The sequence below is a fragment of the Pararge aegeria genome, chromosome 6, assembly GCF_905163445.1.
Source record: "Pararge aegeria chromosome 6, ilParAegt1.1, whole genome shotgun sequence".
NCBI lineage: Eukaryota > Metazoa > Arthropoda > Insecta > Lepidoptera > Nymphalidae > Pararge > Pararge aegeria.
Window position 1 is genome coordinate 3993588 of NC_053185.1, and position 25818 is coordinate 4019405.

Here is a 25818-nt window from a genome sequence, read left to right on the forward strand (position 1 = left end):
AAATCTACTAAATAATAGATCTTTGATAATAGTTAGAACATTAACTATAAAGGTAAACAATCTAACGTGGCTTATGTGGATATAACTTTCATGTATGCCGATTCGTGGATGGATGCAGTCTATGAAAATCCCACAATTGGGCACAAAGCAGAAGACACAGGAGAGAATAAAATTTGGTTGGATGGTTTTAGACATTATACCACTGACGCAGTGGGGGGGGATACGCTGAAACACTCGTTAATTTTAAGATATATTGGATTCTCTGATACACAGACACAGATAAGTTGGATTCACTACATTAAACACATGAAAAACATCCTAAGACATAGATGAAGCAATTTTTTTTAAAGAATGGACATTAAAAAAAATTTGCTATTAAAAGTTGTATGTTTGTATCCTCAATGATGAATGATTTCAAGGGCAACACAAATATTTTATAGATCTGTGGTCTCTTTCACTCAATTTCTCATTTTATTTTTCTCAATGAATTTGGGAGGGGTAGAATGCGTGTGTACGTCCTATTCCGGATATAAACTTTATTTTATTGTTATCGATTCGCACAAAGTGTTACATTAACAATGTGTGTATTATAAACGTTATGTGTTGTGTTCATGATATCTTACTAAGCGTTTTTTTCCTATTTGAGTGTCGATAATCATGCAAAATGGCCAACGATATGTGGTCATGTACCTGTTGTACCGAGGCGCTGACTTGTTGGTTGCGTCTCAAGCTGTCTCCAGAGGAGATAGAGCAGCGGTACAGAAGCAAGGAGATCGATAGGATACTAGAGAAGGATAAACAGACGTTGCGGCGACAGGTCAAACTTTTGCTGCTCGGTGCAGGAGAAAGCGGAAAATCGACATTCCTGAAGCAGATGAGGATCATACACAAAGTGAAGTTCGAGCCGGAACTGGTGCGCGAGTTCCAGCACGTGATATACCAGAACATTGTAAAGGGGATACAGGTGTTAGTGGATGCGAGGGATAAGCTTGCGATTCCTTGGGAAAATCCGAGGAATCTGGACATTGGGCAGCAGGCTTTGCATTTTAACAGTACGGCGTCGCTAGACAGCCGATTGTTCATGCATTATGCGCCGCATATACACTCGTTGTGGTTAGACAGAGCCATAAAGAGGGCCTATGACAGGCGGAGAGAATTTCAATTGGTGAGTGTTTATTACATGGTTCTTATGTTTTAGTCGTTATTATTGTGAAGTAATTTAAAGGTTTAACCATCTTCTTCATTTGGGGTACATCTTTACAATTTCTAAACAAATTTAAATCTGATTTATTTCAATCTCTAAAAAAATCTTGCCAAAACTTTTCATCTTCTGCAATCTCTTGTTTGTAGTTTGTAGGAGAACTACAGAGCTTTTGTTTATGCAGGAATAATCTTTATGCTTGGTGTGTTTAGAAGAAGGATCTTTTTTGGACTTCAATTTCTGAATCATGAAATTCTCAGTAAAACATCCATAATTAGTGTTTGTTATTAGATAATTTTTCCTTTGTTATTCTTTCTTGTAAACCACACAAATCCTATGTAAAGATTAGAATAATTCGTTTTGTTATTCTATATTTATTTATTGTTTATTGATTGACTATTCTTAATTACCTCTTGATTATAGGATAGGTCAATCAACTATTACAATAGTGCCTCTTAATAATTTGACAGTTATTAGGTTTGAAATGAATAATATTAATTAATTTATTGGCCGAGTACATCATATAAAGAAGTAGATCTTATAAGAAGAAACAAGCTATAATAGTTTGGCTGGTCTCTGGTGACCATATTAGGTTTCCTTTAATATTTGAATAAGTAATAAATAGTTATGCTTTGGATACAAGGCATTTTAGTGAACAAGGTTTTTTTAACTGTATTACCAGAATGCTAAACACCTTTGTCAGTAGGGTGGTAACTAGCCACAGCCACCAGACCAGACCAGACCAGGCCTGACAAAAACCTTAAAGCATTACATTCCAAGTTGCCCCTGCTGGAGTGGAGCAACTAATATATGCTTCATAGTGTTAAGAGGAAGATAAGTGGTAAAGTTATGCTATGCAAGTTCTCAATTTTAGTCCATATTTATCCTTACAATATTATAAATGCGAAAGTGTGTTTATTTGTTTGTCCTTGCTTTATTTCTCTTACCAATCAACTTGGCATAGAGTTAGTTGAGAGGAAGGAGTGTAACATATGCTATCCCAGGAAAACAAATGATTCCTATGGGATTTTCTTTATTAACTTTTTTATACTCCACACTACAGATTGTCCAAATATACATGTTTCACTCCCAAAACCGGAGTCTCCTCAGTAAAGGTTACACAATGCACAATTGCTGAGTCAGTCTTGGTGCTAAGTTAGAGTAACAATAACAAAAATATATACTAATGTTATAAAGAGGAAAGATTTTTTTGTTTGTACCGAATAAGCTCCAAAAGTACTGGACCAATTTAAACCATTTCTTCGCCAAAAAAAAAGTTAAACTATCAAAGTACAAGTACAACACACAAAGTACAATAGGCTATAATTTATTAAAATAATTTAGAGATCATGAAGAAAATTCCAATAACAAAGTAACGAAGAAAGTAACCCAAAGTAGCAAAATTGTGCCCACTAACTGTTAGCACTAAGAGGACTATTGGTGATAGAATATAAAAGTGATTAAAGTACTCATAGTAACTTTAAAAAAGGCTGCTAGGGAATATGCAGTATTAGTTCTTCAAATAATTTTTTTTTTTTCGTGAAATCGTCGCGCACGTATTTTGTCCAGAGAGGAATACCTGGTAGCAGAACTAGACACCATCGAGGTTAGTTTACTATTACAATTGTGCCACACAAAACAAAAAAAAAAGGTTAACAACCATAGACAATTTATAAAAAATAAAATTTCCGATGTTATCCACCCGAGAGAAGCCTGCATTGTAACTGCCTGTACAGGATGTTCTTTTTCGCTCGGTTCACTTAAACTTTGTAACAATGAATTATATAAGAAAAGAGCAGGCTTTGCTGATTGCGAACAAACTTCTTTTACTATTTGTTGCCCTAAATAAATTAATAATAATGAACTCTTTTTCATAAAAAAAAAAAATATTTTGCGATACCTCAGGCCCGGTGAATGAGACGTCATTGGTAGCGCGACTGGTTGCGCCGCTATTGGAGTCCTAGTAACATAGTGCCCTAACAAACAATTCGGTAGTTTATAATTAACTGTCTTAAAATGCGATGCTAAAAATTAACGGTACGATAGTTTAATGCCAAACCGCTGACCAGATGACTTTGTGACGTCATCATCTAGCATAATATTAATGAAATAATTGTAATAGGTCTTATCTCGTTTGATTAGTCACACGGGAGTTGCGTCATGCGTTACGGTTGCAAGGTTCCGTGGCACATACCTATTTATAATTATACCTAGTCTTCGGACAATACCTGACCATGTCAAAAAAATATTAAAACATGATTGTACTCAAAAAGTTTGAACGAACGAACGCATGTCTACCGATGTGTTAAAAGAATTCGACGTATTCTAAGTATGAATCTTGTATCACCAACATCTTGCTACTTTTGAACAGCTGGGCATAAAAAAAACTGTTTAAACGAAGCCAAAAGAAAACCTGGAATGTATTAATTTGTGTTAATTTTTTATTGCACATGAAAAAAAACTCATTCAACTAAAGGCTATAACATAATCAGGAGGGTGATGACGTATCTCACAACTTGCGACAGGCGTAAATTTCGCGATCATTGCACGCTTGTCTATCTCCATCGAGATTTTCCAAGTACGTTGTAGATATTATGCATATAGTGCACAAGTGTGTACGCGAACGCAGGTATCCAATCACTCTCATAGTCCGATGGGACAGCAGATCCGACACGACCGGCGACGATCCGACGGACTGGCACGGGGGAGAATCTCCGCCAACTTCCAAACTCCGGACTATCTATTGGCCCGACCCGGGGATCGATAGCAGTGTGTGATGTGTCGAACATGCTTTCCACTAGAGTCTAGTCTAGTGACTAGGCAAGGTGGTGAGCCTACTTTCTCACCCCGGGACTGAAAATTCATGACATGAAGTAATTTTTGGCACGACCCTGAAATGGAAGGTTGGACCTCTCGGATCGTTATTAACCTTATCATATTCATAAGGCTCAACTTAGTACGCTTATGGCTAAAAAAAAAACGTTTTACTAATTCTTAGGTGATAACTATTGGTGGACTGTTGATGGATGCCTAGGAAATCTCCTTAGATTAGGCGGTACTGATTTAGGCTTTGCCTTATTTCTATATAGTGAAAACCGGCATAATTTTATCAATGAATTGTAAGTAAGTAAAATATTTTAAGCACGTTTCCAATGTTGACCTTTTACCGTCGAACGTGTCTTAAACCTGCCAACCGTTTTTAACAAAGTACCAAATACGTACTTTGTTAAAAACGCACTCAAATTGGCCCTCTAGCTTTCTGGAAAAACCTAACCTAACAAACAAACTTACAACGTATTCTTCTTAAGCCAAATGCATAAACGCCGTCTACATGATAAAATATAATGAGCTGATGCAAAAATACGTTTACTTTGTTACGATAATAAAAAAGGAAAAACTAGGTACAAATGCAAAAAAGGTAGCGTCGAACCTTTTTTGCATTTTCCTGGTATCTAGCCTGCCCGCTTATTACCTGTTATTTACCGACAAGCCACCTGTTTTATAACCTTTTATATACCTACTTGCGGGAACTCGTAACAGAAAACTTCGGTGTCTGAATGAAATTTTTAACATAATTCCAGTTTTTTAAATGTAGGTACAATAAAAACAAACAATTAAATTGACAAATCATTCTTTGCACATAACAATGGACCGTCGACTGTCCAAGTTAAAAACCCAGTAAGTGCAATAGTTTGAGAATAGTTTTCGTAAACGATATTTATAGTTAATCTGGAAAATAAAACTACAAAGCCGAGGTTTGCCAAAATAAAATAGGAGTAGGTCTCTTTTGTTTACATCTACTTAGAAAAAAGTATATAGATATTGTAGCCGTTTCCGTGTCATATTAGTTTTTTAAAATACCTTAGGAATATATTTAAATATATATAATATATTCATTTCCCCTCTGGATGGCCAAACTAATTCGTTGGCCAAGGTAACTGCCCGCTCTAGGATCACCGGTAGACTCGATAACCCTTTTCGATAATTCTTTGAAAAGGGCTCTTGCCTCCGGACCCCACGGTCCCAAAGTCTCTACACCAAAAGGCACAAAAATGAAGCTGCTATCCAGGTTTTCATATTTACGCCTCTTGGCCTGCTCGGCACTGGAAGCAGCCGCACCTACCATTGACGAAGTGGCCTGGATGTGTGATGCAGCTAGGGTATCAACACAAGTTGCATCCCACAGAAGTGACCTTCCAAGCCTCCAAGGTATGAGCGTCATACCATCAGGTCTCTTGCCATCGCTCCGCGCCAAACCAATAGGTTCTAATACAGCTGGTACGTGAGCGGTAGCTAGAGAACGTCGGATGATGTCGTTGATGGTGCTATGGCGAGAGAAGCGACCAGCGCTTCTTGAACAGGAGAGTCCATGGTGACCGTAGGTGTCAACGCTGTCACCGCAGTGGCATCGATGAGGCTGAATTATAGAGGCGCCAAGCCTAAGACCAATCACCACCGATAGAGTGGTGTGGTCTAACATAGTGCCCAGGTTAGCTGAAGGGAGAGCATGTAGCCAGTAGCCGGACTCCTTAGCAGAGAGAGCGAGAAGACGAGCACGGTCTCTTTTAGATGGCATTTGGTCTAAAAGTGTGTCAAAAGTTTTTTTGCAAATAATGTCGTCCCACTGTCTCTGTGAAGAAAAAGAAACCGGCAAAATACTGGGACTAAGAGCAGACCAACTATTTCTTGCCTCTGCCAAGTATGACACTTCTATGGAACCCAAAGAATTGGATATAATTTTTTGAAAAAGAGTGTGTGTACTGTACACAGAGGAAAGAAAAGCTGGCAGCGAAACACTTGAAATTTTGCGAATTCCAAGACCGCCATACCCTATCGGAAGTGAGGCCTGGGTCCATCTGGGTGCATCTTTAAATATAATATATTTAAAGTTTCTCTCGGAAGCTTCTTCAAATTTATCGGCTGTTCTCCATTCGTCGTTGAGTAAAAAGTGACGACCAATGAACCAACCACTTTCGCACTTATTTGATTACTAGCGTACCCAGCCCGATTTGCCGGGCTAGATTTTGCTTTATTTTATTTAAACAATAAATTTACGAATTATAAATTAATTATTTAGAAGGCCTGGCCGAAGAAGAATATCATGGCTCAAAAATCTACGACAATGGTTTGGAAAGAGCACCAAATCATTATTTAGAGCAGCGGTGTCCAAGTTAGAGATAGCCCTAATGATTGCCAACCTTCGTAAGGAGACGGCACCCTAAGAAGAAGAATAAATTTACATAATTAAATTTTTAATTTAAGTCTCATAATATATTAAATCATTATCCACACCCATGTACACTTAACAATAGAATATCATCACAGTAAATAAAAGCAGTATTTGACAGTTTGACAGTTCAAAAATAGGAGTGCTCCGATCGTCACCAAACTTTACAGGATCAATCAAACGCCAGATCAATCCGGAGATTTCCTGAAAGTTTCATTGAAATCGGTCCAGCCGTTTCGGAGCCTATAGGAAACATACCCACACACTTTCTCTTTTATATATAAAGATAGATAAATATGAGACTATGGTGACCGCATGCAAGAGCGGCGCTATTTTTCCAAGGAACTCTCAGCACCAGTGTAGAGATGGGATGTTGGCATCTTTAACCCCCTTGCCTTGGAAAGCAGGTTAAGCTATTGTTGTTGTTTGTCCTTGGTTATTATCACACGAACATGTTGAAGATCACGCAATGATGTGTGCAGGATCTGATTCCCTCTTTCCTTTGAGAGAAAGGCGTGTTTAAGTCGGTATGTAGATAGCTGAGAATTATGACTGTCTCTTCTGTTTATTTGATCGCTTACTACGTTTTCATATAATGCAGCCATCGGCGTTCAAGTGAGGAATTAATCAAATTTCGTACCAAAACAGTATCGAGTTTGGCAGACAGCGTGAATAAAAGATGACCGACCGCGTGTTTTCCTGCTTTATTTTATTTAAATCGGTTTGAAAAGTATGACTAAGCGTTAACTATTCAAATATTATGTAATTCACTACATAATCTAACAGCCTTTCTTTTACTACGATTTCATTACAGGGTTTTTCCTTGTGATGTCGTTATAGCCTTTAAGAATAGTGGTACCAGTGAGGTTTTGCCTTTGCGACTTTTTAGTCAAGGTGGGCATAAGCAGTGGCGTGCATAGAGGGTATGCAGATGATATAAAATGAAGAAAATCTCCAGTACGAGTTATAAATACTTAAGGGTAGGCTTTTTATAACTCTTACAATGCCTATCCTTAAGTTTTTAATAACTTGTACTGGAGATTATCTTCATTTTATATAATCGGCATACCCTGCACATACCCTCTATGCACGCCACTGGGCATAAGGCACAAAAACCAAAAAAGTCGGTCGACTATAAAGACTACAAGACGTCAATAATTTTTAATGCAAATTCTGCATCTACTATTTTGCCACCTATTAGTGCACATTTTGCATCAATTGCCTAAGTTCTCACAATTATAACAATTTGGGCAAATTGGTTCACACATTTTTTTGAGGGCAAACTACTTGAAACGATATCTTTATCGAACCTTACCCATGAGCGAAAAACACGCAAAACTACTCTGAATCAATGAGCTTCATTTTCGTTGAAAACTTAAATGAATTATAATATATGTCGTTCAAATATCCGGCTTTGTATGTTGTGGGCTTCCTTCAGACAAGGGTGCGTTTGGAACCCTCTTAGCTTAAGTTATTTTAAGTTGACGATAAAACCAATATCATATTATGTAGGTTTACTACAAAATGACTATGAATGATTCAAAACAGCATGTTAAGCTTGTGGCTGCTTGAATGAAGACTATTTTGATAATCAATCTCGAAAAATTTCCTTCATTTCTGACGGACGATTGTGTATGCCAGATACGTATTGTTATGGATATACACATCTTTGTCCGATTAAAAAGCTCGTATGAGTAATTCTTTTAAAGAGATGTTTTCAACGATAAAAAAGTATTTTTGTAAGACTAAAATTTCCACTGTCATGCTATAAGATTTTAAAAGTTATCGTTTTCCTAGACAGGGAATGTAGAATAATTTGCCCAGATATTGCTTCTATTAAACACAAAGTGTTGTAAAAGTCTATCCAAAGAATAACTGGGTTATAATGTATTCTACTTGATATTGGAAGTGTTGAGTAACCCACCTCATACCTGTCGTTATTTTTTTTTATAAACGATTCGTTTATAAAACTCGCGGAAACCAAGATTCACAGTGCCTGTACAGGGTGTCCAGTAAATAAGTCAGTGGGTTAGGGCATTACTATTGATCCATTACCGGCCCACTACAAGGCATGGGTCTCCTCAAATAACGAACAGGGTATCGGCCGAAGTCCACCACGCTGGCCAAGTGCGGATTGGTGGACTTCACAAGCCTTTGAGAATTATAGAGTCTCGGGCACGCAGGTTTCCTTTTCCTCCGTTGTTTTTTTAATCCTTCACCGTTAAAGCTGATGTTTAATTATATTGTTTAAATTCGAAAACGCAACGCGGTCCTCACGAAAGAGAGGCCCTAAGAATAACAACTACTAGGCTATTACAACGTGGGTAGCCTCCTTGGTTATCAAAATATTCCAATAAATTTTGCTAGTTTTTCTTATAAACAAACCATAATCAATTGGCTGGAATTATTAATCCAACGCCAACAGATATCATAGGATTACGAAAAAAAAGCTCTTGATCAAATCTATGGATGAAAAACATATTAATTTCCAGCGGAAACACACTGACCTGATAGCCCTAAATTTCTTCTAGGTTAAGGTAACTTAGGCATACAATGCCGTGCCTGGAACGGAACGAATAACGTACAAACAAGGAGGGCTATGTCGTTAAATGGTATAAGGTCAGGACTTAGACGGGATTTTATAAGCTTGTTTCCACTATAGCCAAGATTCAATATAATAACAAAATTGCTCTTTCAAGCTATCTCACAGGAACTTACGGTTCCTTTATATCTGTCTGTGTCACACTCTGGCCAATTATAAATGATCAGCAATGCAAAAAAATGCACTGCAAACCATTGCTCTGCTGCTGCGCGACTGAGTGCCAAGTTTGACATTTTCTACCTACGTTTACTTATTCGTGAGAGTTAACTTCGATTTGTATGGTATCGAAGCACCGCCATACTGGGAAATCGAGCTGTCACTAGATGGCGCTCTTTCGACACTATACAAATCGTATTTAACATATACGCGCACGAATAAGTAAACGTAGGATATCTCACACATGGCAATCAGTTAAGCAGGCGGAGTTTATGAGCTAACACATGTTATTACTTACGTATTATGTCCTGTTTTCAGTACACCCTGTGTATCTCGCTGGTGTACAATTTTGAAACTATTTTCTGATTGCGTGCCGAACAGAACATCTGCATTGCGCTGTTGGCGTTTCCGACTCGCATTTGCATTTATAACTAAGGAACTTTTTAACTGACATCGATCCTTTTGGTTTGTTCTGACCTTGTAGTTTTAGCGATTTATAAAATGAGATGCATGTTTTATGTAGCTTACCGATCTGCGTGATCATTCTTTCAAACATTTAAAAGGCTGCTATCAGTTGAAGTGTCCTAAAACGCATAATTATTGTGACGTTTATTTGTGAGAATTCGTGCTTATACTTTACTAAAAATTGTATGTTGACAAGGTTTTGACGATCTGAAGTTCTTAGATTAGATTGCTTATTAAATAATACTAAATAATATTGTAGCAAAGGCGTACAGTAATAAGAGGAAGCTGCAACGGCGTGCACGTCTTAGAAGCAAAAGCTTTTCGTAGATCTAACAAAAAAAAACAGCTGAACTTAGGCCCTTCTCATTTATCTCACGTGTTCGTGTAGTGTAATAATTTGATGCATCGGATTTGGATTTCAATTTTGGAATCCGCAAAGCCAAAGAAAGCCTGGTTGGCCAAAAAGACATGGCAGCGGGCGGCATACGACGATTTAAAACCAGCCAAGTGCGAGTCTGACACGCGCACAAAGGTGCCGCAAGAAAAAACCTGTAATAATGCTCTGGCAGCTCATGGAAGAATAAGATTTACCCCTGCTCTGAATGGGGGAAGAAAGATTATATTGTCGATTGTATTGATAGGCAAGCAGCAAAGATTATCGAATAATTATTTTACTATATAAGATGATATATTAAGATAATACACATAATGAAAGTACAAGTCGCTTACACAAGAAAATTTACTTTTACCTTTCATGTAACGTTGTCATAAACGACAAGCTGACCGACCACTCAGTACAGGTGGAATGACCACTTTAAATGCCGTTGTGTTCTATTCAAAAGCAAAGTAATGTTTCTATCGTCTTTGCATGTGAATAAAGTGTAATGTAGGCAAATCAAGATTTATTTTTAATTTTTATAAACATTATGTAGTAAGTTCGTACGAAAAAGATTATAAATAATATAAACTACTCCAACTCTACGTTTTCCGGTGTGGGGTTAAGATGTAGGTACGTCAGCGGTAAAGACAAATAAAAAAAAATAATTCAACATTAATTTCATCCAAGTAGGCTCTTTTGAAAAGTATAGTCAGTCTGTTAGTGACTACCACTTGTTCAGTAGCCTTAGTACTAGATTTGCTTGTTCGCAATTGAGGATTCGTTTTCGGCTTTCACATATCAAATACCGTCATAGAAAAATGGCCCTTGAGCGCTTGTTTTATAGTCTTTGATACAGTATTTCAGATTTTTATTTTACAAGTGCTCGGCAAAAAGCCAAGAGAGAGAATTTCAGGCAAATTGAGATTTAATACAATTAATTTAAGCTCCATTTTACACCTATGTTCAAGTATTTCGATACTTGAAAACGACACCTCGATTGCGAGCGAGGAAATCTTGTACTGAAGGCAGATTTCAACAAGATGTAGCCGGAAGTAAATTCGGCAGTTGAATAGTTTTAACATTTTACAATTTAACAATCTGTGTATCTATTCTGTAGGTAGATGAAAGCGGTGCCAATTTCTTCTAAGCAATCTTGTCATTATCAAACACTACCACATTTGGTAAAGCGTTGAATATCTATTAGTATAGAGTCTGCATTATTGATTTCTTTAGATATTATCGGATCGAATTTTGTTAACATCATCATCATCATTATGACAACCAATAGACGTCCATTGCTTGATATAGACGTTTTGTAGGGTGTTCTAGACTCGTTCCTCTTGGGATAAACTGTCGTCCAATTCGTCGGGTCTACCAACGCTGCGTTTACATGTGCGATGTCGCTATTCCAGCACTTTGGGACCCGAACGTTCATCAGTTCTTTTTGCTATGTAGATCACCAATTGCCAATTTAGTTTTGCGACTATTTAAGCCATGTCAATAACTCTGGTTCTTCACGGATATCCTCATTCCTGATCTGTTAGCATAAGAAAATTATTTCAACAAACGTTAACAAATATTAATGAAATTATTGTATCATCATTGAAGTCACCATCCACAAGTTCGAAGAATAATTTTTCTGCTTTATTACTATCCTTGCAACATTTTTCGTAATTTTTCTTGTCACTTCTGCTCTTAAATAGAATCAGGTATTACTTTGCAGAATTCCAAAACATTCAATGAACGTTAATCTTAATTTGCTATATACTTTTTACTCACGTTTCATCCTTAGGAGATGTTCACTGAACAATGAAAAATTGCTAAGTTAAGTACCCAGTTAGTTCTGCTCTTTTTTTTCTGTGCTTGCTTCGATATTTTGAGTGTCCTTGTTGTTCTTTCAGTCTTTTATTCTATAATATTGCATGCATATAATTTTTATTTCTTCAAGTTTTAAATATTACTTAGGTACCTACGTAAAAAAAATGTATTTCGCATAAAATCTTTTTTATTTATATGCGATCTTGCTTTACTTTTTAAAACGTTCTATGCATATCCACGGTGTCGGTAAAATAATTCACAAGTTATATAAATTATTACTCAAAAGTTTAATGACATGTCTTTTTATGTATTTAGATCAGCAGGCAAATTAGTCAAACCGGTCTCGATTTGATATTTTACCGTCGACATTTCATATAACATATACATAATTATATGTATGTTTACTAGTTGTTACCTAGTATTTTATTCATGGAAATGTTATGTTTACAAGATCTGTGTGAAGTAGTGATTCGTCCCGAACTATAATGCCTTTGCTGTAAGATAAAAACACTAACATTTGCGTAACGCCATCGATTGCATAAGTAAGTAACGCCTAATCAAAGAAGATTTACACGCATACATTTACCATTCACCAATCAATTTTCACTAGGCAACTTATAACCTAACTTGTCTATGTTTCTTGCCACTATATAATATAATATTTTTAATTTTTCTTATGTATTTAATGAAGGTTATTAAAAAAAACGAATTTACATTTTTTCATCTGTCAAGAGTCAGTTTACGAGTTCCCTAAAAATTACACACCGCCGAATCGGTGTTGCAATGCAAGATGGCGCCTAACGACGTAAGTCATAATCTAAGTGTGGGTGAAACGATTTTTGTTTGCACTCACCCAAATGATTATTATAGATTTAAGCGTTTCATATGTTTAGTGAAAACGGGCATAAATACGTATTATTTTATGTATTTTTAATAATCGATTGATATAATGATATGTTGTTTAACTACAGGATGTGACTGAAATTACACAACTAAAAGGCTGCATGTCATTATATGTAACCTTTTTGATAAAGCCGTTTTTAAGATAGAACCAGGAACAAAATTTTTCTTTAAACTTTACTAGTTCTCAAATCATCATTCGTCATGGGTTTTAAAAAAGATAGGTTTACGCTTAGTTTGAAAATTACGTTCTAAAGATAAAGATGCTATTGCTAAAATGTATAATAAATGTTCTGGATATGTGTAGGTTATCTCTTGCATTGAGAAAATAAACGCTTGCGAACACTTTGCGATTCCATTATGTATGGCATTATTGTAAAATGATCGCAAACAATTATGTATAGTGGCCATAAAGACAGGTTAAATATGAAATCATCGATGAGGTAGAATACGAAGCCTTGAATTATGCCGCGCTTAATGACAGTGTGTTTATAATACCCCTCTATTCTAGGAAATAATCCTGCTAAATTAGGTATGAATTAGACATTATGCAAGTAAATTATGTTGGTTCAGCGATCAGTTTAACCACCTTTGAAAATGCTTATTTACTCTGTAGAATGCAGTTCAACATTATGCGATAGATTTAGCCATTTTTCTGTAATTTTCAGATTTTGAACAATATATATTTATATTTGTGTTGCCTACATTCCTATACTTGGAAATGGTCTTGCTAAATTGGGTTCAGAATTAGATATTTTGCAAGTAAATTATGTTGGCTGAATTCCTTAAAACACCATCGTCAGCATCGTCTTCGCTTCTGTCTAATGGCTCCCTGCGACTCCTTTGATATAGTCTAGACACCTAGTCAGGGTTCTACCAACGCTGCGTCTACCGGTGCGATGTCACCATTCTAGCACTCGGGATAGAAACGTCAATCGGAACTCCGATCTATAAATTACGACAGAAATGTTTTTTTAATGAATCTTATACAAATCCTCCATTTTCCTCGGATAAGTCTCGTTTTTTAATGGCTCCTGCATAGTAGCTTTCGAAATCTGTAACGCCATTCCGGCATCCTTTTTTCATCTACGATAATATAAGTACAACTAAATCAAGATTGAAAAGGCATCTTCTAGGCAAGTGTACTTAGGCATAGTGTATGTATTTAAAAAACAGCTATTTCAGTGACAGAAATTTTTCGAAGAACGTTATTGTTTGCGCCGAACAGAAGTACCTTATAAATAAACAAACAGATAAATTTCCGTAGTTATAATATTAATATGGATAACCCATATCGAGCCATAAGAAAGACTGTGTTTTAAATAGCAAATTTTAGGTCTCGCTGCGAGATTTCGTGCAGCGATCTTCTCACTCCCTCCTTGAGCTTCTCAGTAACCACACAATCAATTATAAGCCTACGTTTTCGGCTTCGAGCTCAACCAAATATATAAACCAGACTAAGCTTCTAAGAATTCTCCTCTAAACTAGTTATGAGAGGAAAATAACTAAACGGTCCTAATCTGTTTTAATATATCTGCTTAATTTAGCTCAACTCCTATTTTTGCCGGACTACGGACTTGTTTTGATATAAGTGGTCTTAAATTTGTTTGTCTGTGGCGTGTACTTTTTCTGTTTTGATTTTGACGAATGCGGTGTCAGTTTGTTTGTAATATGACTTCTTGACAAATGTGCGGATATGATATCAAACATTTTGTGAAAAGTGTTTAGTATCCAATGAAAGGTTTAAGTAGAATTCGGTTATAAAAACGTTGTGTAAAAACTTAAGGGTATTTAGTGTTAAATGCTATAGAAAAGGCGTCGATTAACTGTATCTCTCTTCTATACCGCGATATTATACTGATCTTGCTTCCGGAGCCAAGTCCACCCCCCCCCCCTCCCCCCCCTTTTGTTCCATAATTTTTGTTGCCATTAATTGTGAACCTTTACCTACAATAAATTTAATAGAGACTCTTTAGTTTGTCTAACGTAGAAAACTAAAGAGTTTTTAATATAAATTAATGTAGGAGTATATTTAGTAGATTCTGTTACCATAATTATGAGGTGTTTAATGACCGGGACCGGACGCTTAATGTGCTCTCCGAGGTACGGAGAAAAGGTAATTAATGACTAAACTCACACATCCAAAGTCACCCAACCAGCATTTTCATCATCAACCCATTGCCGGCCCACAACCTTTTAGCCTTAGTTCACCACGCTGGCTAGGTGTCTCCGAAAAGTTAAGAGGGTTCGACCCGGGGATCGAAGTAGGTTCCTCCGAAAGAGAAGCCTAAGTCCTAAAAACTAGTTTTCACCGCTATACACGTCAACGTTATATATCTCTTTTCATATATCAAAGTATTTCGTACTATAAAATCCAATCGAAAGTGAACTCTATAATACAGCCAATAGAGTCAGTTTTTCTGTAGTTTAAACATAAGAGTTTTCAATGTGAATTAATTAATGTAGGAGTAATATTGCGTCCGCAGACATCGTACCCTACACCTTACAGCAAAATGTCGTTACCACTTAGTTTATTTCCTTTGTTTCGAAAGCAGTTCATGAATCATCACGTAATAGTGTGTTTGCTAATATTGCGTTGAATTGTAATGCCTATAAAATGATTTCCAACGGTAGATAAGATCTTTATCTCCAAACAAATAGTGGAAATCAGTAATGTTTTCTTTTCAACGTTTGTGAACTAATTACTTCGATTGTGCAGTAAATTGGTTGTCGCTAAACTTAATAGGTACAGTTTTTTTTTGCTTAAACCGACTGAAAAGGCTTCTTTTAAAAACATCATGACAATGTCTTTGCTATTTTGTTATACCTATACGCTTTTTGGGCCTTTACTCTTGATTTGTTCAGAACTAGAAACACGATTGGAAAAAGTTCTTAGCTCCCCAAACGCTTGTTACTTTAGTATAAAACGAAAATGATTACGAATTTGTCACCTTTTTATTGAATTATGATTTCTAAAATCGTTTATTGATATAGAATTTTAACAGTAAACTATCTATGTTAAAGGTAGTTAAAATAACTTCGTATGAACTTAATGTATTTTGCCTCACGACCTTTCTACTTGATTTATATCTTTTTAAACTTTGTAATGTTTTGTGACTTTAAATGACCGACTTTATACGCGGAGCATCTGTTCTTGATCAAATCAGAATGAGAACCACCCTGGAAGAACCAGAGTTACCGATTTAGTTGAGATCAAGGCTCAGATTGAATGGTTCTGTACCATATACCTTTATCAAGCAATCTCTCATTAAAATATTCATTCCAATGCGGTTTAATATTTAAATCCTTTCAGAACAATATGGGATGTAGTCAAGTGAAATTGAATAATGTCCTTCCATTTTCTCGATCACCCATGAGTACCTTCAAACCAAGAAATCAAGAGTAGGATCTAGACAGGCGCATTCCTTCTGACGTACTGGCCAAGGAAGACGTAGCGCAAAAAATCGCGCTCGCGAGTTTTAAGGGTTTAGTGACTTAAATTAAGTTAAAGAAACGTTTGGAAGCAAACCAATCATCCTGTACAATGTTTGGTATGCTTCTATACATTGTAGTGATCATCGGCGGCGCTGCTATTGACGCGGTTTCCCATAAATTTATTCGCATTGCGTGACGCGATTGGTCACTTGGCCAGTTCTTAAAGATTCCTGTATTGGATCAAAGCATCTTAAGTGCAGAATCATCTTTGGTGTAGAAGGCTAGAAAAGCTAGCAAATATAATTTAAATGGGAAATTCACTAAAGAGATCCGACGGCATGAGCATTCTTCATTCATTAGAAGTTGAAGTAACCATCATTAGGGCCTAATTAACGACTTTTAACAAGAGATTCTTTTATTCCGCAACGCCGTTCTGATTTTGTAGTAACTATAATGACATTGGTTTGCTATTAACCCTTTGGTTTCGCAACCGGTCTCCATTAATGATCAATTAGCTGAGTGTTAATCAATTAACTGGTAATAATGTTAACTTAGACTTATTTTTATGGATCGTCTAGTGTTCTAGTGGTTGAATTTTTGGCGAGGTTCCATTGGCGTTGTCCACCGCCGTGCCTTGTAGTGCAAGTTAAGTCGTCTGTCCCAGTTATTATATCTATCATGTGGTCATCATCATCAACCAATAGTCTTTTGGTTGATGTTATTCGATGTTTAGTTATTCTTATATAAAAAAGAAAGTAAGTAATTATTTAAATCGGTTATCATTTGACGGCGTTATGGTGTAACATCGTCAAACAGTTCCGTCCCCTCTCCCAAAAGAACTGAGCTTAATTTCGGGATGAAAAGCATCCTATATTACTTCTAGTACCTTCAGAAATATCTGTACAAAGTTTCATGATGATCTATTCAGTAGTTTTTGTGTGAAAGCGTAACAAACAAACTTACATTCACATTTATAATATTAGTAGGGATAGTAAACTTACACATTACTTAATTACATCAAGCGGCTTAAGAACCAGTAGCTTATCAATTACGGCTATGTTCAAACACCTGTTAGCATAGCAGTATTTGCCCGATTGTTTAGCGAACAAGAAAGCGTCTCAATTTCTGATAAGCGACGAGTTTTAACCGACTGGTTTTTATCAGTAGCTCGCCTTGCCAATAAAGGCTTTTGTCTGTAATCGTTCACCGTATCCTTCAATTAATACACTGCTGGGTCACTTAACACCGCCATGTTTGCACCAACTAACATATAGCTCTTAGTATGGTAGTTTTTAGTTGATTTTATTAACGACAGGCCAGCGCTTGAAGACCATCATGCCCGTTAGAAAGCAATGATGAGCCAACAAGAAGCATTGTTAGAGCCTAAAAAAGCCGTGGTGGTTTTTAGTTTTGGGTACACCCCCTTTAGAGGGGGAGCCCCACATAACATCTGTTCTGCCCAAGGGTAGGAGGTAGAAAAAAAGCTTTTCCACCACGCCAAAAAAAAAAAGGTTTATTTATAGGCAAGTGTGGGTGATTGTTATCATATTGGCTTTTGGTTTTAATTCTCAATTTTTTCGATTAATCTTGAACAATGGATTCTAAAACGAAGATCACTATAGACTTTTCAGAAAGTTAATTGAGTTAAATGTTTCTTGTTTGTATTACACCTAACGGTGTCATCTTATTTGCGTACCGTGCCTACTATTCGTTTGCATTGTCGTGTGAAAAATCGTAACGTTTCGATACGCGCAGTATGTGTTTTTTCTGCTTCAGGGCTGCCAGTTGTAGTAGTGCAGTAGTAGTAGAGCTTTTTGAGACCGAGCTCGTCCGGGAAAGTACTACCGCCATGCTTACTTCTGCCTCTAAGCAGCATTGTTGCAATGCTGTGTTCGGTCTGAAGGGCGTGGGTGTAATGATAAGTTAGTTAATTAATGCCTATTCTCGGAACTGGATTTAAAAATAAATAAATTAAATTGTGTTTACTAGTTTTTGGGGACATCTTATAGGGATTCCTATAGCGTTAATGTCCTTTATGGGCTATTTTTTGTCACTCAGTACTCCATATGTTTTAATAAAAATATGAGATGCAATGTAACTTTTTACATCGTCTTCTTGGTCTTAACACAAGTTTGTGTAGTAGAATTTCAATGAATACCCGGGTTTGCCTGTAGGCTTTTCTGACCAGAAGTTGTGTGACCGAAGAAGACCGATGAAGACCCAGTGTTCATTTCTATTCTCTTGCTAACAAACTAGTTAACTAATTTAACCGGTTAGCTAGTTAATTAATTTAACCGGTTAGTTTAAGTTAATTAGTTGGCTGCTGAACTATTTAACCTGGTTAAATTTCATGGCCGGTTTAAACGGCCAAATTGTACATCACTATTATAATTTATGGTAAAGCAGATTGTACCTATCCGCTGTAAAACAGCGTCGATAGCTTCAGATTTGAATGCCTCCATCCTATGGGATGGAGGTATTCAAATCTAAAGAGAGCGGTGATAGCGCATTGGATAATAGCTCAACTTCACTTACGGGGAGACGAGTTCGAATCCCAGCACCTCTTACTTTTTCCTAAGTTATGTGCGTAACTAAAATATCACTTTCATCAACGGTGAAGGAAAACATCGCGAAATAATCTGCATGCCTGAGAGTTCTATATAATGTTCTCAAAGGTGTGTGGAGCCCATCAAACCGCACTGGGCTAGCGTGGTGGACCAAGGTCTTAACCCCTTCTCATTGTTGGAAAAAACGCGTGCTCTGTAGTGGGCCGGTTATGGGTTGATGTGATGATGATGATGATGATCCTATGGGAAAGGTGGCCTGTGCAGCGGGTAGAAATAGGCTTAGTTGGTAATGAGACGATTGTGACAACCCTAATTGACGCACCGGAGCAGTGACTTGGCGCGTCACTTTTCATTGTGTATGCTCAATTTTAACACGGATTGTAGGTGTGACCTCATCAACTTGACATCCTTTATTGCTTCAAATGTGCACTTATCGCACTTAAGTTTTGTAGTAATATAAATTTTTGTATCCTACGGAATTATTATATTCATGCAATGACGCGCGACAAGCGGTTTTATGAAATACATTTTTCCTTTTTTTTTTTTAACAGTGTTTGGTAGGTAAAACTAGGCCACGATTTGATATGATATTCCCAATATAAACAGTAGCCTTAGCACAAGATTTACTCGCTTGCAATCGAGGTGTTGTTGTCGCAAATCGAACTCCGGATCGTCTAAGTAAAATTTTAGAGTCGCAAATCCTGTACTTCTAATTTTTGTTTTACACATATTCTGCCAATAGTAGGATTTAAAGAGTTAAAGGCAAATTTCAGCTTTAATGCAATGCAAATAGGAAGCATTTTACTCCGTTGTTCAAGTATTTCTCATACTCGAAAACGACTTCTCGATTGCGAGCGAGCAAATCTTGTACCAAGGGTACAGATGCGAAATGCAAGCATTTGTTGTGAGAATCTGTAAAATGTTATCGTATGAATGATGAATATATTTTTAATGTACACCACAGAGAAGGTATCTTAATACCTATCAATGGTTGGTGATCCACTTGTATACTCTGCATTTGTCCTCACTAGTATACTCTCAGTGAATGTTTGAATGTTTCCTATTTGATAGAAGCAGGCGTAAGTACCACTTCGTATGTATTTTATTATCATGAGATAAGGAATGAACATTTCATGGTCGGTTATTATAAAAAATTAAGCGATTAAAAAAATAAAGCGTTCTTGCGAATAAGACATTTCACATGCAAAAATTAATGCTCTGCGTGCTGTAGGACATACTTATTATTACAGTTCTTGAATTTCATCTTACCGAGTGTGTCTTTTACGCGTGGTTAGCGAATAAGGTCCCACTTAATGTACGGTCAGTCGAGTTAACAAAGAAGCATTAGATAAATAGGAATGGCGTCAATACAAAGATCAGATGAATGAATTGAAGGCTGAATAAGATGGAATTGAATGAAATGCCTTGTTAGGTTCAATGGTTTTGAGTTCATCCAATTTATTTTTGCTCATTTAGGCTAATAGTCTTGCACTAGAATCTAAACCGTAAGCTATTTAATGTGACGTGCATAATATTAGGGCCAATTTAAAAGTAATTTTACAAAAATTTTAATTCATTCTTAGGTTGATTGAATCTCCATAATATTAAGTTTGGAACAATCAGTTTCGAAGATATTATGGCGAATTCAAAATTAAATAACAGATATGCGTGATGTATGTTATGCGGAAACCTAATTATCTCGTAAGAATCTCTGTGTGATCTTAAACCACAGAATATCTAAGCTTCTCCTTTAATGACAAAGGTCTTCTTATGACAGTTAAGATATACTGGATTTCTTTAACAGCTCTCGAGTTTTTTTTTTAAGTTTAAGGTGAATGGAATTTTGTAATTTATTAAATGTCACACGCAATGACCCTTGAATCTGGTTTCCCTACGTCCTACAATATAATATTATGTTAATGTACAATTTTAATCTTATAACGAATGTATTTCTTTTGCCATGTATTTATTTATTTTCGTCTCGACAATGATATCTTTACACGGAAGTCTATATTGATTTTCGAAAATTCCGATGTCTTATTTTCTGCCAGTGAAGATTGGCGGGTCGATGGCGTAAGTTCATTTGTTTGTTTGTATGTTACCGAAGTTCGGCTCAACCCTAGAACCGATCTTGATGAAATTTGGCACCTATGTAGCTTGAGAACTTGTACCTGGAGATGGACATTATATAATATTTATCACGGAGCAGCGGCTGTTAAAGTTACTAGGGGAATGGCAGTTTTATTAAACTCATATCCCTAGTCTTTTTCTACGCGACATCATACCGGAACTCTGAATCGCTTAGCAGTACGTCTTTGTCGGTAGGGTGGTAACTAGCCACGGCCGAGGCTGACAGTAGACCAGAGCATATTCTGAAATTATAAATTCCCAAATTTCCTGGCCGGACAATTGTAGGCAAACCGCGGCCTCCACAGCGCCCACCGCTGCACCAGAGAGGTCGTCAAAAATAATGGTTTGTAATAATATTTTCCATTTCTATTTTCCAGAGCGATTCAGTAAGCTACTTCTTCGGTGAGCTGGAGCGCATAGCGAGGCCGGACTACATGCCCTCGCACCAGGACATCCTCCACTGCCGGAAAGCCACGAAGGGCATCACGGAGTGTACGATCAACATCAACAATGTGCCATTTGTCTTCGTCGATGTCGGCGGACAACGGACGCAGAGGCAGAAGTGGACACAGTGCTTCGATTCCGTCACGTCGATATTGTTTCTAGTTTCGTCCTCTGAGTTCGACCAAGTGCTATCGGAAGACAGGTGAGGATTTCAGTCATAACTAATATATATATTTTTTTATGGTAAGGGCAAATCCCTCATGGATTCCTTGTGCGTGCCCGACTCTATTGGGAATGATCCCAATAAATAAAAAATAAATATAATTCGACAATACACACATCGCCTAAGATACTAAGATAGCTGATGTATATTATTTTATGAATATAATACGCATAAATACTTATAATATAAAGATAAACACCCAGACACTGCAAAACATCCTTGTTCATCACACAATCATTTTCCAGTTGTGGTAATCGAACCCACGACCTTGTACTCAGAAAGCAGGGTCGCTGCCCACTGCGCCACTCGGCCGCCAATGGCATACGGACTATAAACCTCCTCCCTATCTCCACTCGATCTTGCAGGAACTGCTTATGCAGTATATCTGGAAGAAAGCTGTATTTTTTGGTCATAGACTTTTGCATGTTCCACTCGTCTTATCGTCCTTCTTTTCATAATACCTGGCAATATACCCGAATGTTTGTTGTTTTTGAGGCGGTGATAGCCCAGTGGGAAGGACTTCGACTTCACTTTTGGGGAGACGAGTTCGTATCGCAGAACGCACCTCTAACTTTTCTAAGTTATTTGCGTTTAAAGCAACTAAAATAACATTTGATTCAACGTGAGGAAACCTGCATATCTGAGAGTTCTCCATAATGTTCTCAAAGGTGTGTGAAGTCTAACAATCCGCGCAGGGCCAGCGTGGTGGACTACGGCCCCTTCTCATTTTGGGAGGAGATCCGTGCCCTGTAGTGGGCCGGTTATGGGTGGATATTATGATTATGATGATTTGTACCCGGCAAAGTTTCTTATGGTCTTCCACCAGACCAGACCAGACCAGGTCGCGTTTGAAAAACCCGTAGCTTTAGTTTAAAGTTTATGAGTATGGTTATCATATATTCTTTCATGTTATGTACGCATCAGATGTACCACTTACGGGCCTACGTAAATAAAGATATTTTTGACTTCTGACTTTGACTAGAGGGGCTACGCAGTACACGATTGAAGGCTGATTTTCAATCAAGGAAATCTATAAAATTTATTACTCAGCACGGCTTGCATAGAAAGGGAACAAAAATTATATATCCCCCGATAAGGGATAAAGTTAACGTGTTCACCAGCCAAACCACGGCAATATGTAATAGGAGAAGTTTAGTGTTTATTATAACATTCGTGAACCAACGCTCGGAGAGTTGATAAAGCTGTGGGAGAAGGTAACATTTTGACCTTTTCCGCGGAGAAAAAATGTCTCCTGCCCACGCTAGGCCCCTTCTTATTTGTTTTCCGATTGAAAAATCTGCCCTTCCAGAAATAATTCTAATTTAAAGCATTTAACGTATGTTTTAGATAACTACAACTGCCTAAAATCAATTTGTCAACCCTCATTTTAGTGACTGAACAACATTTAAGTGCTCTGCCTACATAATATGTTTTCGTTTGCATATAAACTGTGTGCTAAAATGATTGTATTAATATTTACCTTTATCTCTTTTCTGTGGCAATTGTAATCCTTGACTTTATTTGACCTTAAATGTAAACACAGTCGGTTGTCACTGCGTAATTTTCCTTCAAACTTCCAGTTACAGTGGATCATATTTGGCTTGCATGATTTGTGGGTAGTCGCAGGTTTGATCCGTGGGGGTGGAAATTTGGATGTTATTTTTTTCTAGATTTTTATCTTGTCTGATGAGAGCCCTTGGCCCCGGCCTGTAACCACCATACAGACAGAGCCGTGCCGCCAAGCGATTTAGTGTTCCGGTACGATGCCCTGTAGAAAATGATTAGGGGTATGCGATTCAAATAAATGCCACCCTAACTGGTAAGGCCGCTACTATCTTAGAATACTTCATCCCTTAAAATCGTGTTTGATTGCAGTAGGGCTCACTTCTAGTGAAAAAAAAAAAAAAGATTACAAACAGACATACACAAGGACAAGTGAAACTCTATAGTATTCATGCATATCAAATAATAGAGACACTTGAACACAATCGAAGCTAATGGGAAGGGGCGTGGAAAATTTGTTGAACTAGCTAGAGATTATTAGCCATATCCAATTAATGCTATTATTTCTTAGAAACACACACCTAGTGTAGTCCAGTTAGGGACGACGAAAAAGAGGTCGTTGCCTTACAGAAATATATTACTCCGTTTATACCTACCGGTTCTTTGCATAGTTATTCAGTCAGTTTAGACTTAGCGATTCCTTGAACTTGGCCATCCAATTGTTATCATGGTTATGTATACATCATCGTCATATCAACCCGTTACCGACCCACTTCATGGCACGGGACTCTGCTACAATGAGTAGGGTTTAAGCTGTAGTCCAACACGCCGGCCCATTGTGGATTGGTGGACTCCACACGCCTTTTAGAAATATTATGTAGTCATGCAGCATTCCATAAGATGTTTTCCTTAGCAGTTAAAGCAAATGATATTTTCTTGCTTAAAACGCACATAACTTTAAAAAAGTTAGAAATGCGTGCTGGGATTCGAACTAGCCCCTCGCAAATGAGGGAAGGTTAATAATATACACTGTGACTTTTATGTCTTCTATATATGTTATGTCTTTTTGTTTATTTTAATTCCAAGTTGTGTACACATACTTTGGGTTGTAGCTTAGAACAAAACTTGTTATTACTTATATTTAGATCTACTTTTAGTTATTACCTGTTTTGTGTACCTAATAACAATAAAAAAATAAAAAAAATATAGTTAAAGTGTATAAAGATACACATTAACTTGGCCGCGATTGGGTGATGAAAAATGACGCAGTTTCTTAGTTCTTTGTGATTCACATTCCCCCCCGTTTTTTATATATATAGTTAATAATTAATGGACCAAGCAGATAGCTCACCTGATGGTAAGTGGAAAACCATCGCACGGCATGCAAGGAACACATCCTGCAAAGTGTTGCCATATGTCCATCAACTGAGGCGTAGATAAAAATTTATTTTCTCCCAGAGTTTTATCAACTTGGAAGTATTTGACGGCCAATTGGCGCAGTTTGCAGCGAATCTGCAAGGCCGTAGGTTCGATTCCCACGACTGGAAAATGTTTGTGTGATTAACATGAATGTTTTTCAGTGCCTGGTTGTTCATCTGTATATTATAAGTATTTTATGCATATTATTCATAAAAATATTCATCATTCGTACCCATAACACAAGCTACGCTTACTTTGGCGCTAGATGGCGACGTGTGTATTGTCGTAGTATATTTATTTATTTATATTTATTTAACTATCAGAGCACTGGCGCACAAGTGGAAATAATATCCAAATAATATATATGTGAAAAAATGGGGGTTAACTTTTGTCCTGTTCCATGTGCTTTTATAACAGGTGGACACGTTCATTATACCCCTTATATTATTTATTATTTTTGTCTCCTGCCCGCGCTAGCCCTGCCGATCGGAACGCAGCATAGCAACAGTGCTGTTTAGCGGCAGGAATAATTATGGTGGTAGTACTTCCCTGTACGAGCTCTGCACACGGTACAGTACACAGTAGTAGTAATGCTCGCAAAAAGCTCTACTACCACTGGGTACTGTACCGTTAATAACAAAGTACTGAATCATATTTGTATTCACAATCAAAGCGATTATGAATTGCTAATTCACATCCGCAGCGGGCTGCTAGTCGTGCGAATACTACTGTAATCATTTAGACCGGGCGGCGGTCATACTAATTACCTAGTCATCTGGCTCAAAACGCTTCTGTGTATCTCCTTAGCCACTTTGTTCTATTTGTTTTGTACCTCCATATTACTTAGCTTGTCGAACACCGCCCGTTTTTTTTTTTGGTATTTGGCGTTCAATTTTACTGATGGCACTTTAAAACTTATTAGTAAACTTATTGATGCAGTCATGGCGTACAATGGTGCCAAGGCTGCTGACTGCATCATTAAGAGAAATGACTATAATTAAAAAAAAACGTATAATTCAGTTTTCATATAATTGTAACGTATTTAAAATAAATGACTTTGTACGAGATGGAAAATGTAATAGGTTGTGATACGGTTTAGAAAAAGCTTTTTTACTTTTAAAAATTCGACTCGATTCTATGCTTCGCGATCTGGAAAATGAGTAATGTATAAAAAGAAGTTAACTTTGTAATAGTGATTGTTATAATTAATTAATAAAAATAGGAAAACGCTTATATGAGATGATAATTTAATTCAAAATACGTGAAAATAATTTAAATAACACTGTTTAAAAAGTAATACCTAAATAAATCAATAAAATACAAATTTTAAAACTATGGTCTTTATCAAA

At 37.0% G+C, this 25818-nt stretch overlaps 1 protein-coding gene across 1 annotated transcript in view; it reads left to right on the top strand.

Annotated features, from left to right (window-relative positions):
* The first annotated feature begins 494 nt into the window (after positions 1–494).
* Positions 495–25818, top strand: part of LOC120624571 (guanine nucleotide-binding protein subunit alpha homolog) — a 28658-nt gene continuing 3334 nt past the window's right edge. Inside the window, exons 1-2 of the mRNA XM_039891207.1 lie at positions 495–1165; positions 21258–21526. Of these exons, the coding sequence (XP_039747141.1) occupies positions 665–1165; positions 21258–21526 (770 nt within the window). The 5' untranslated portion in view covers positions 495–664. The remainder of the gene's footprint in view (positions 1166–21257; positions 21527–25818) is intronic.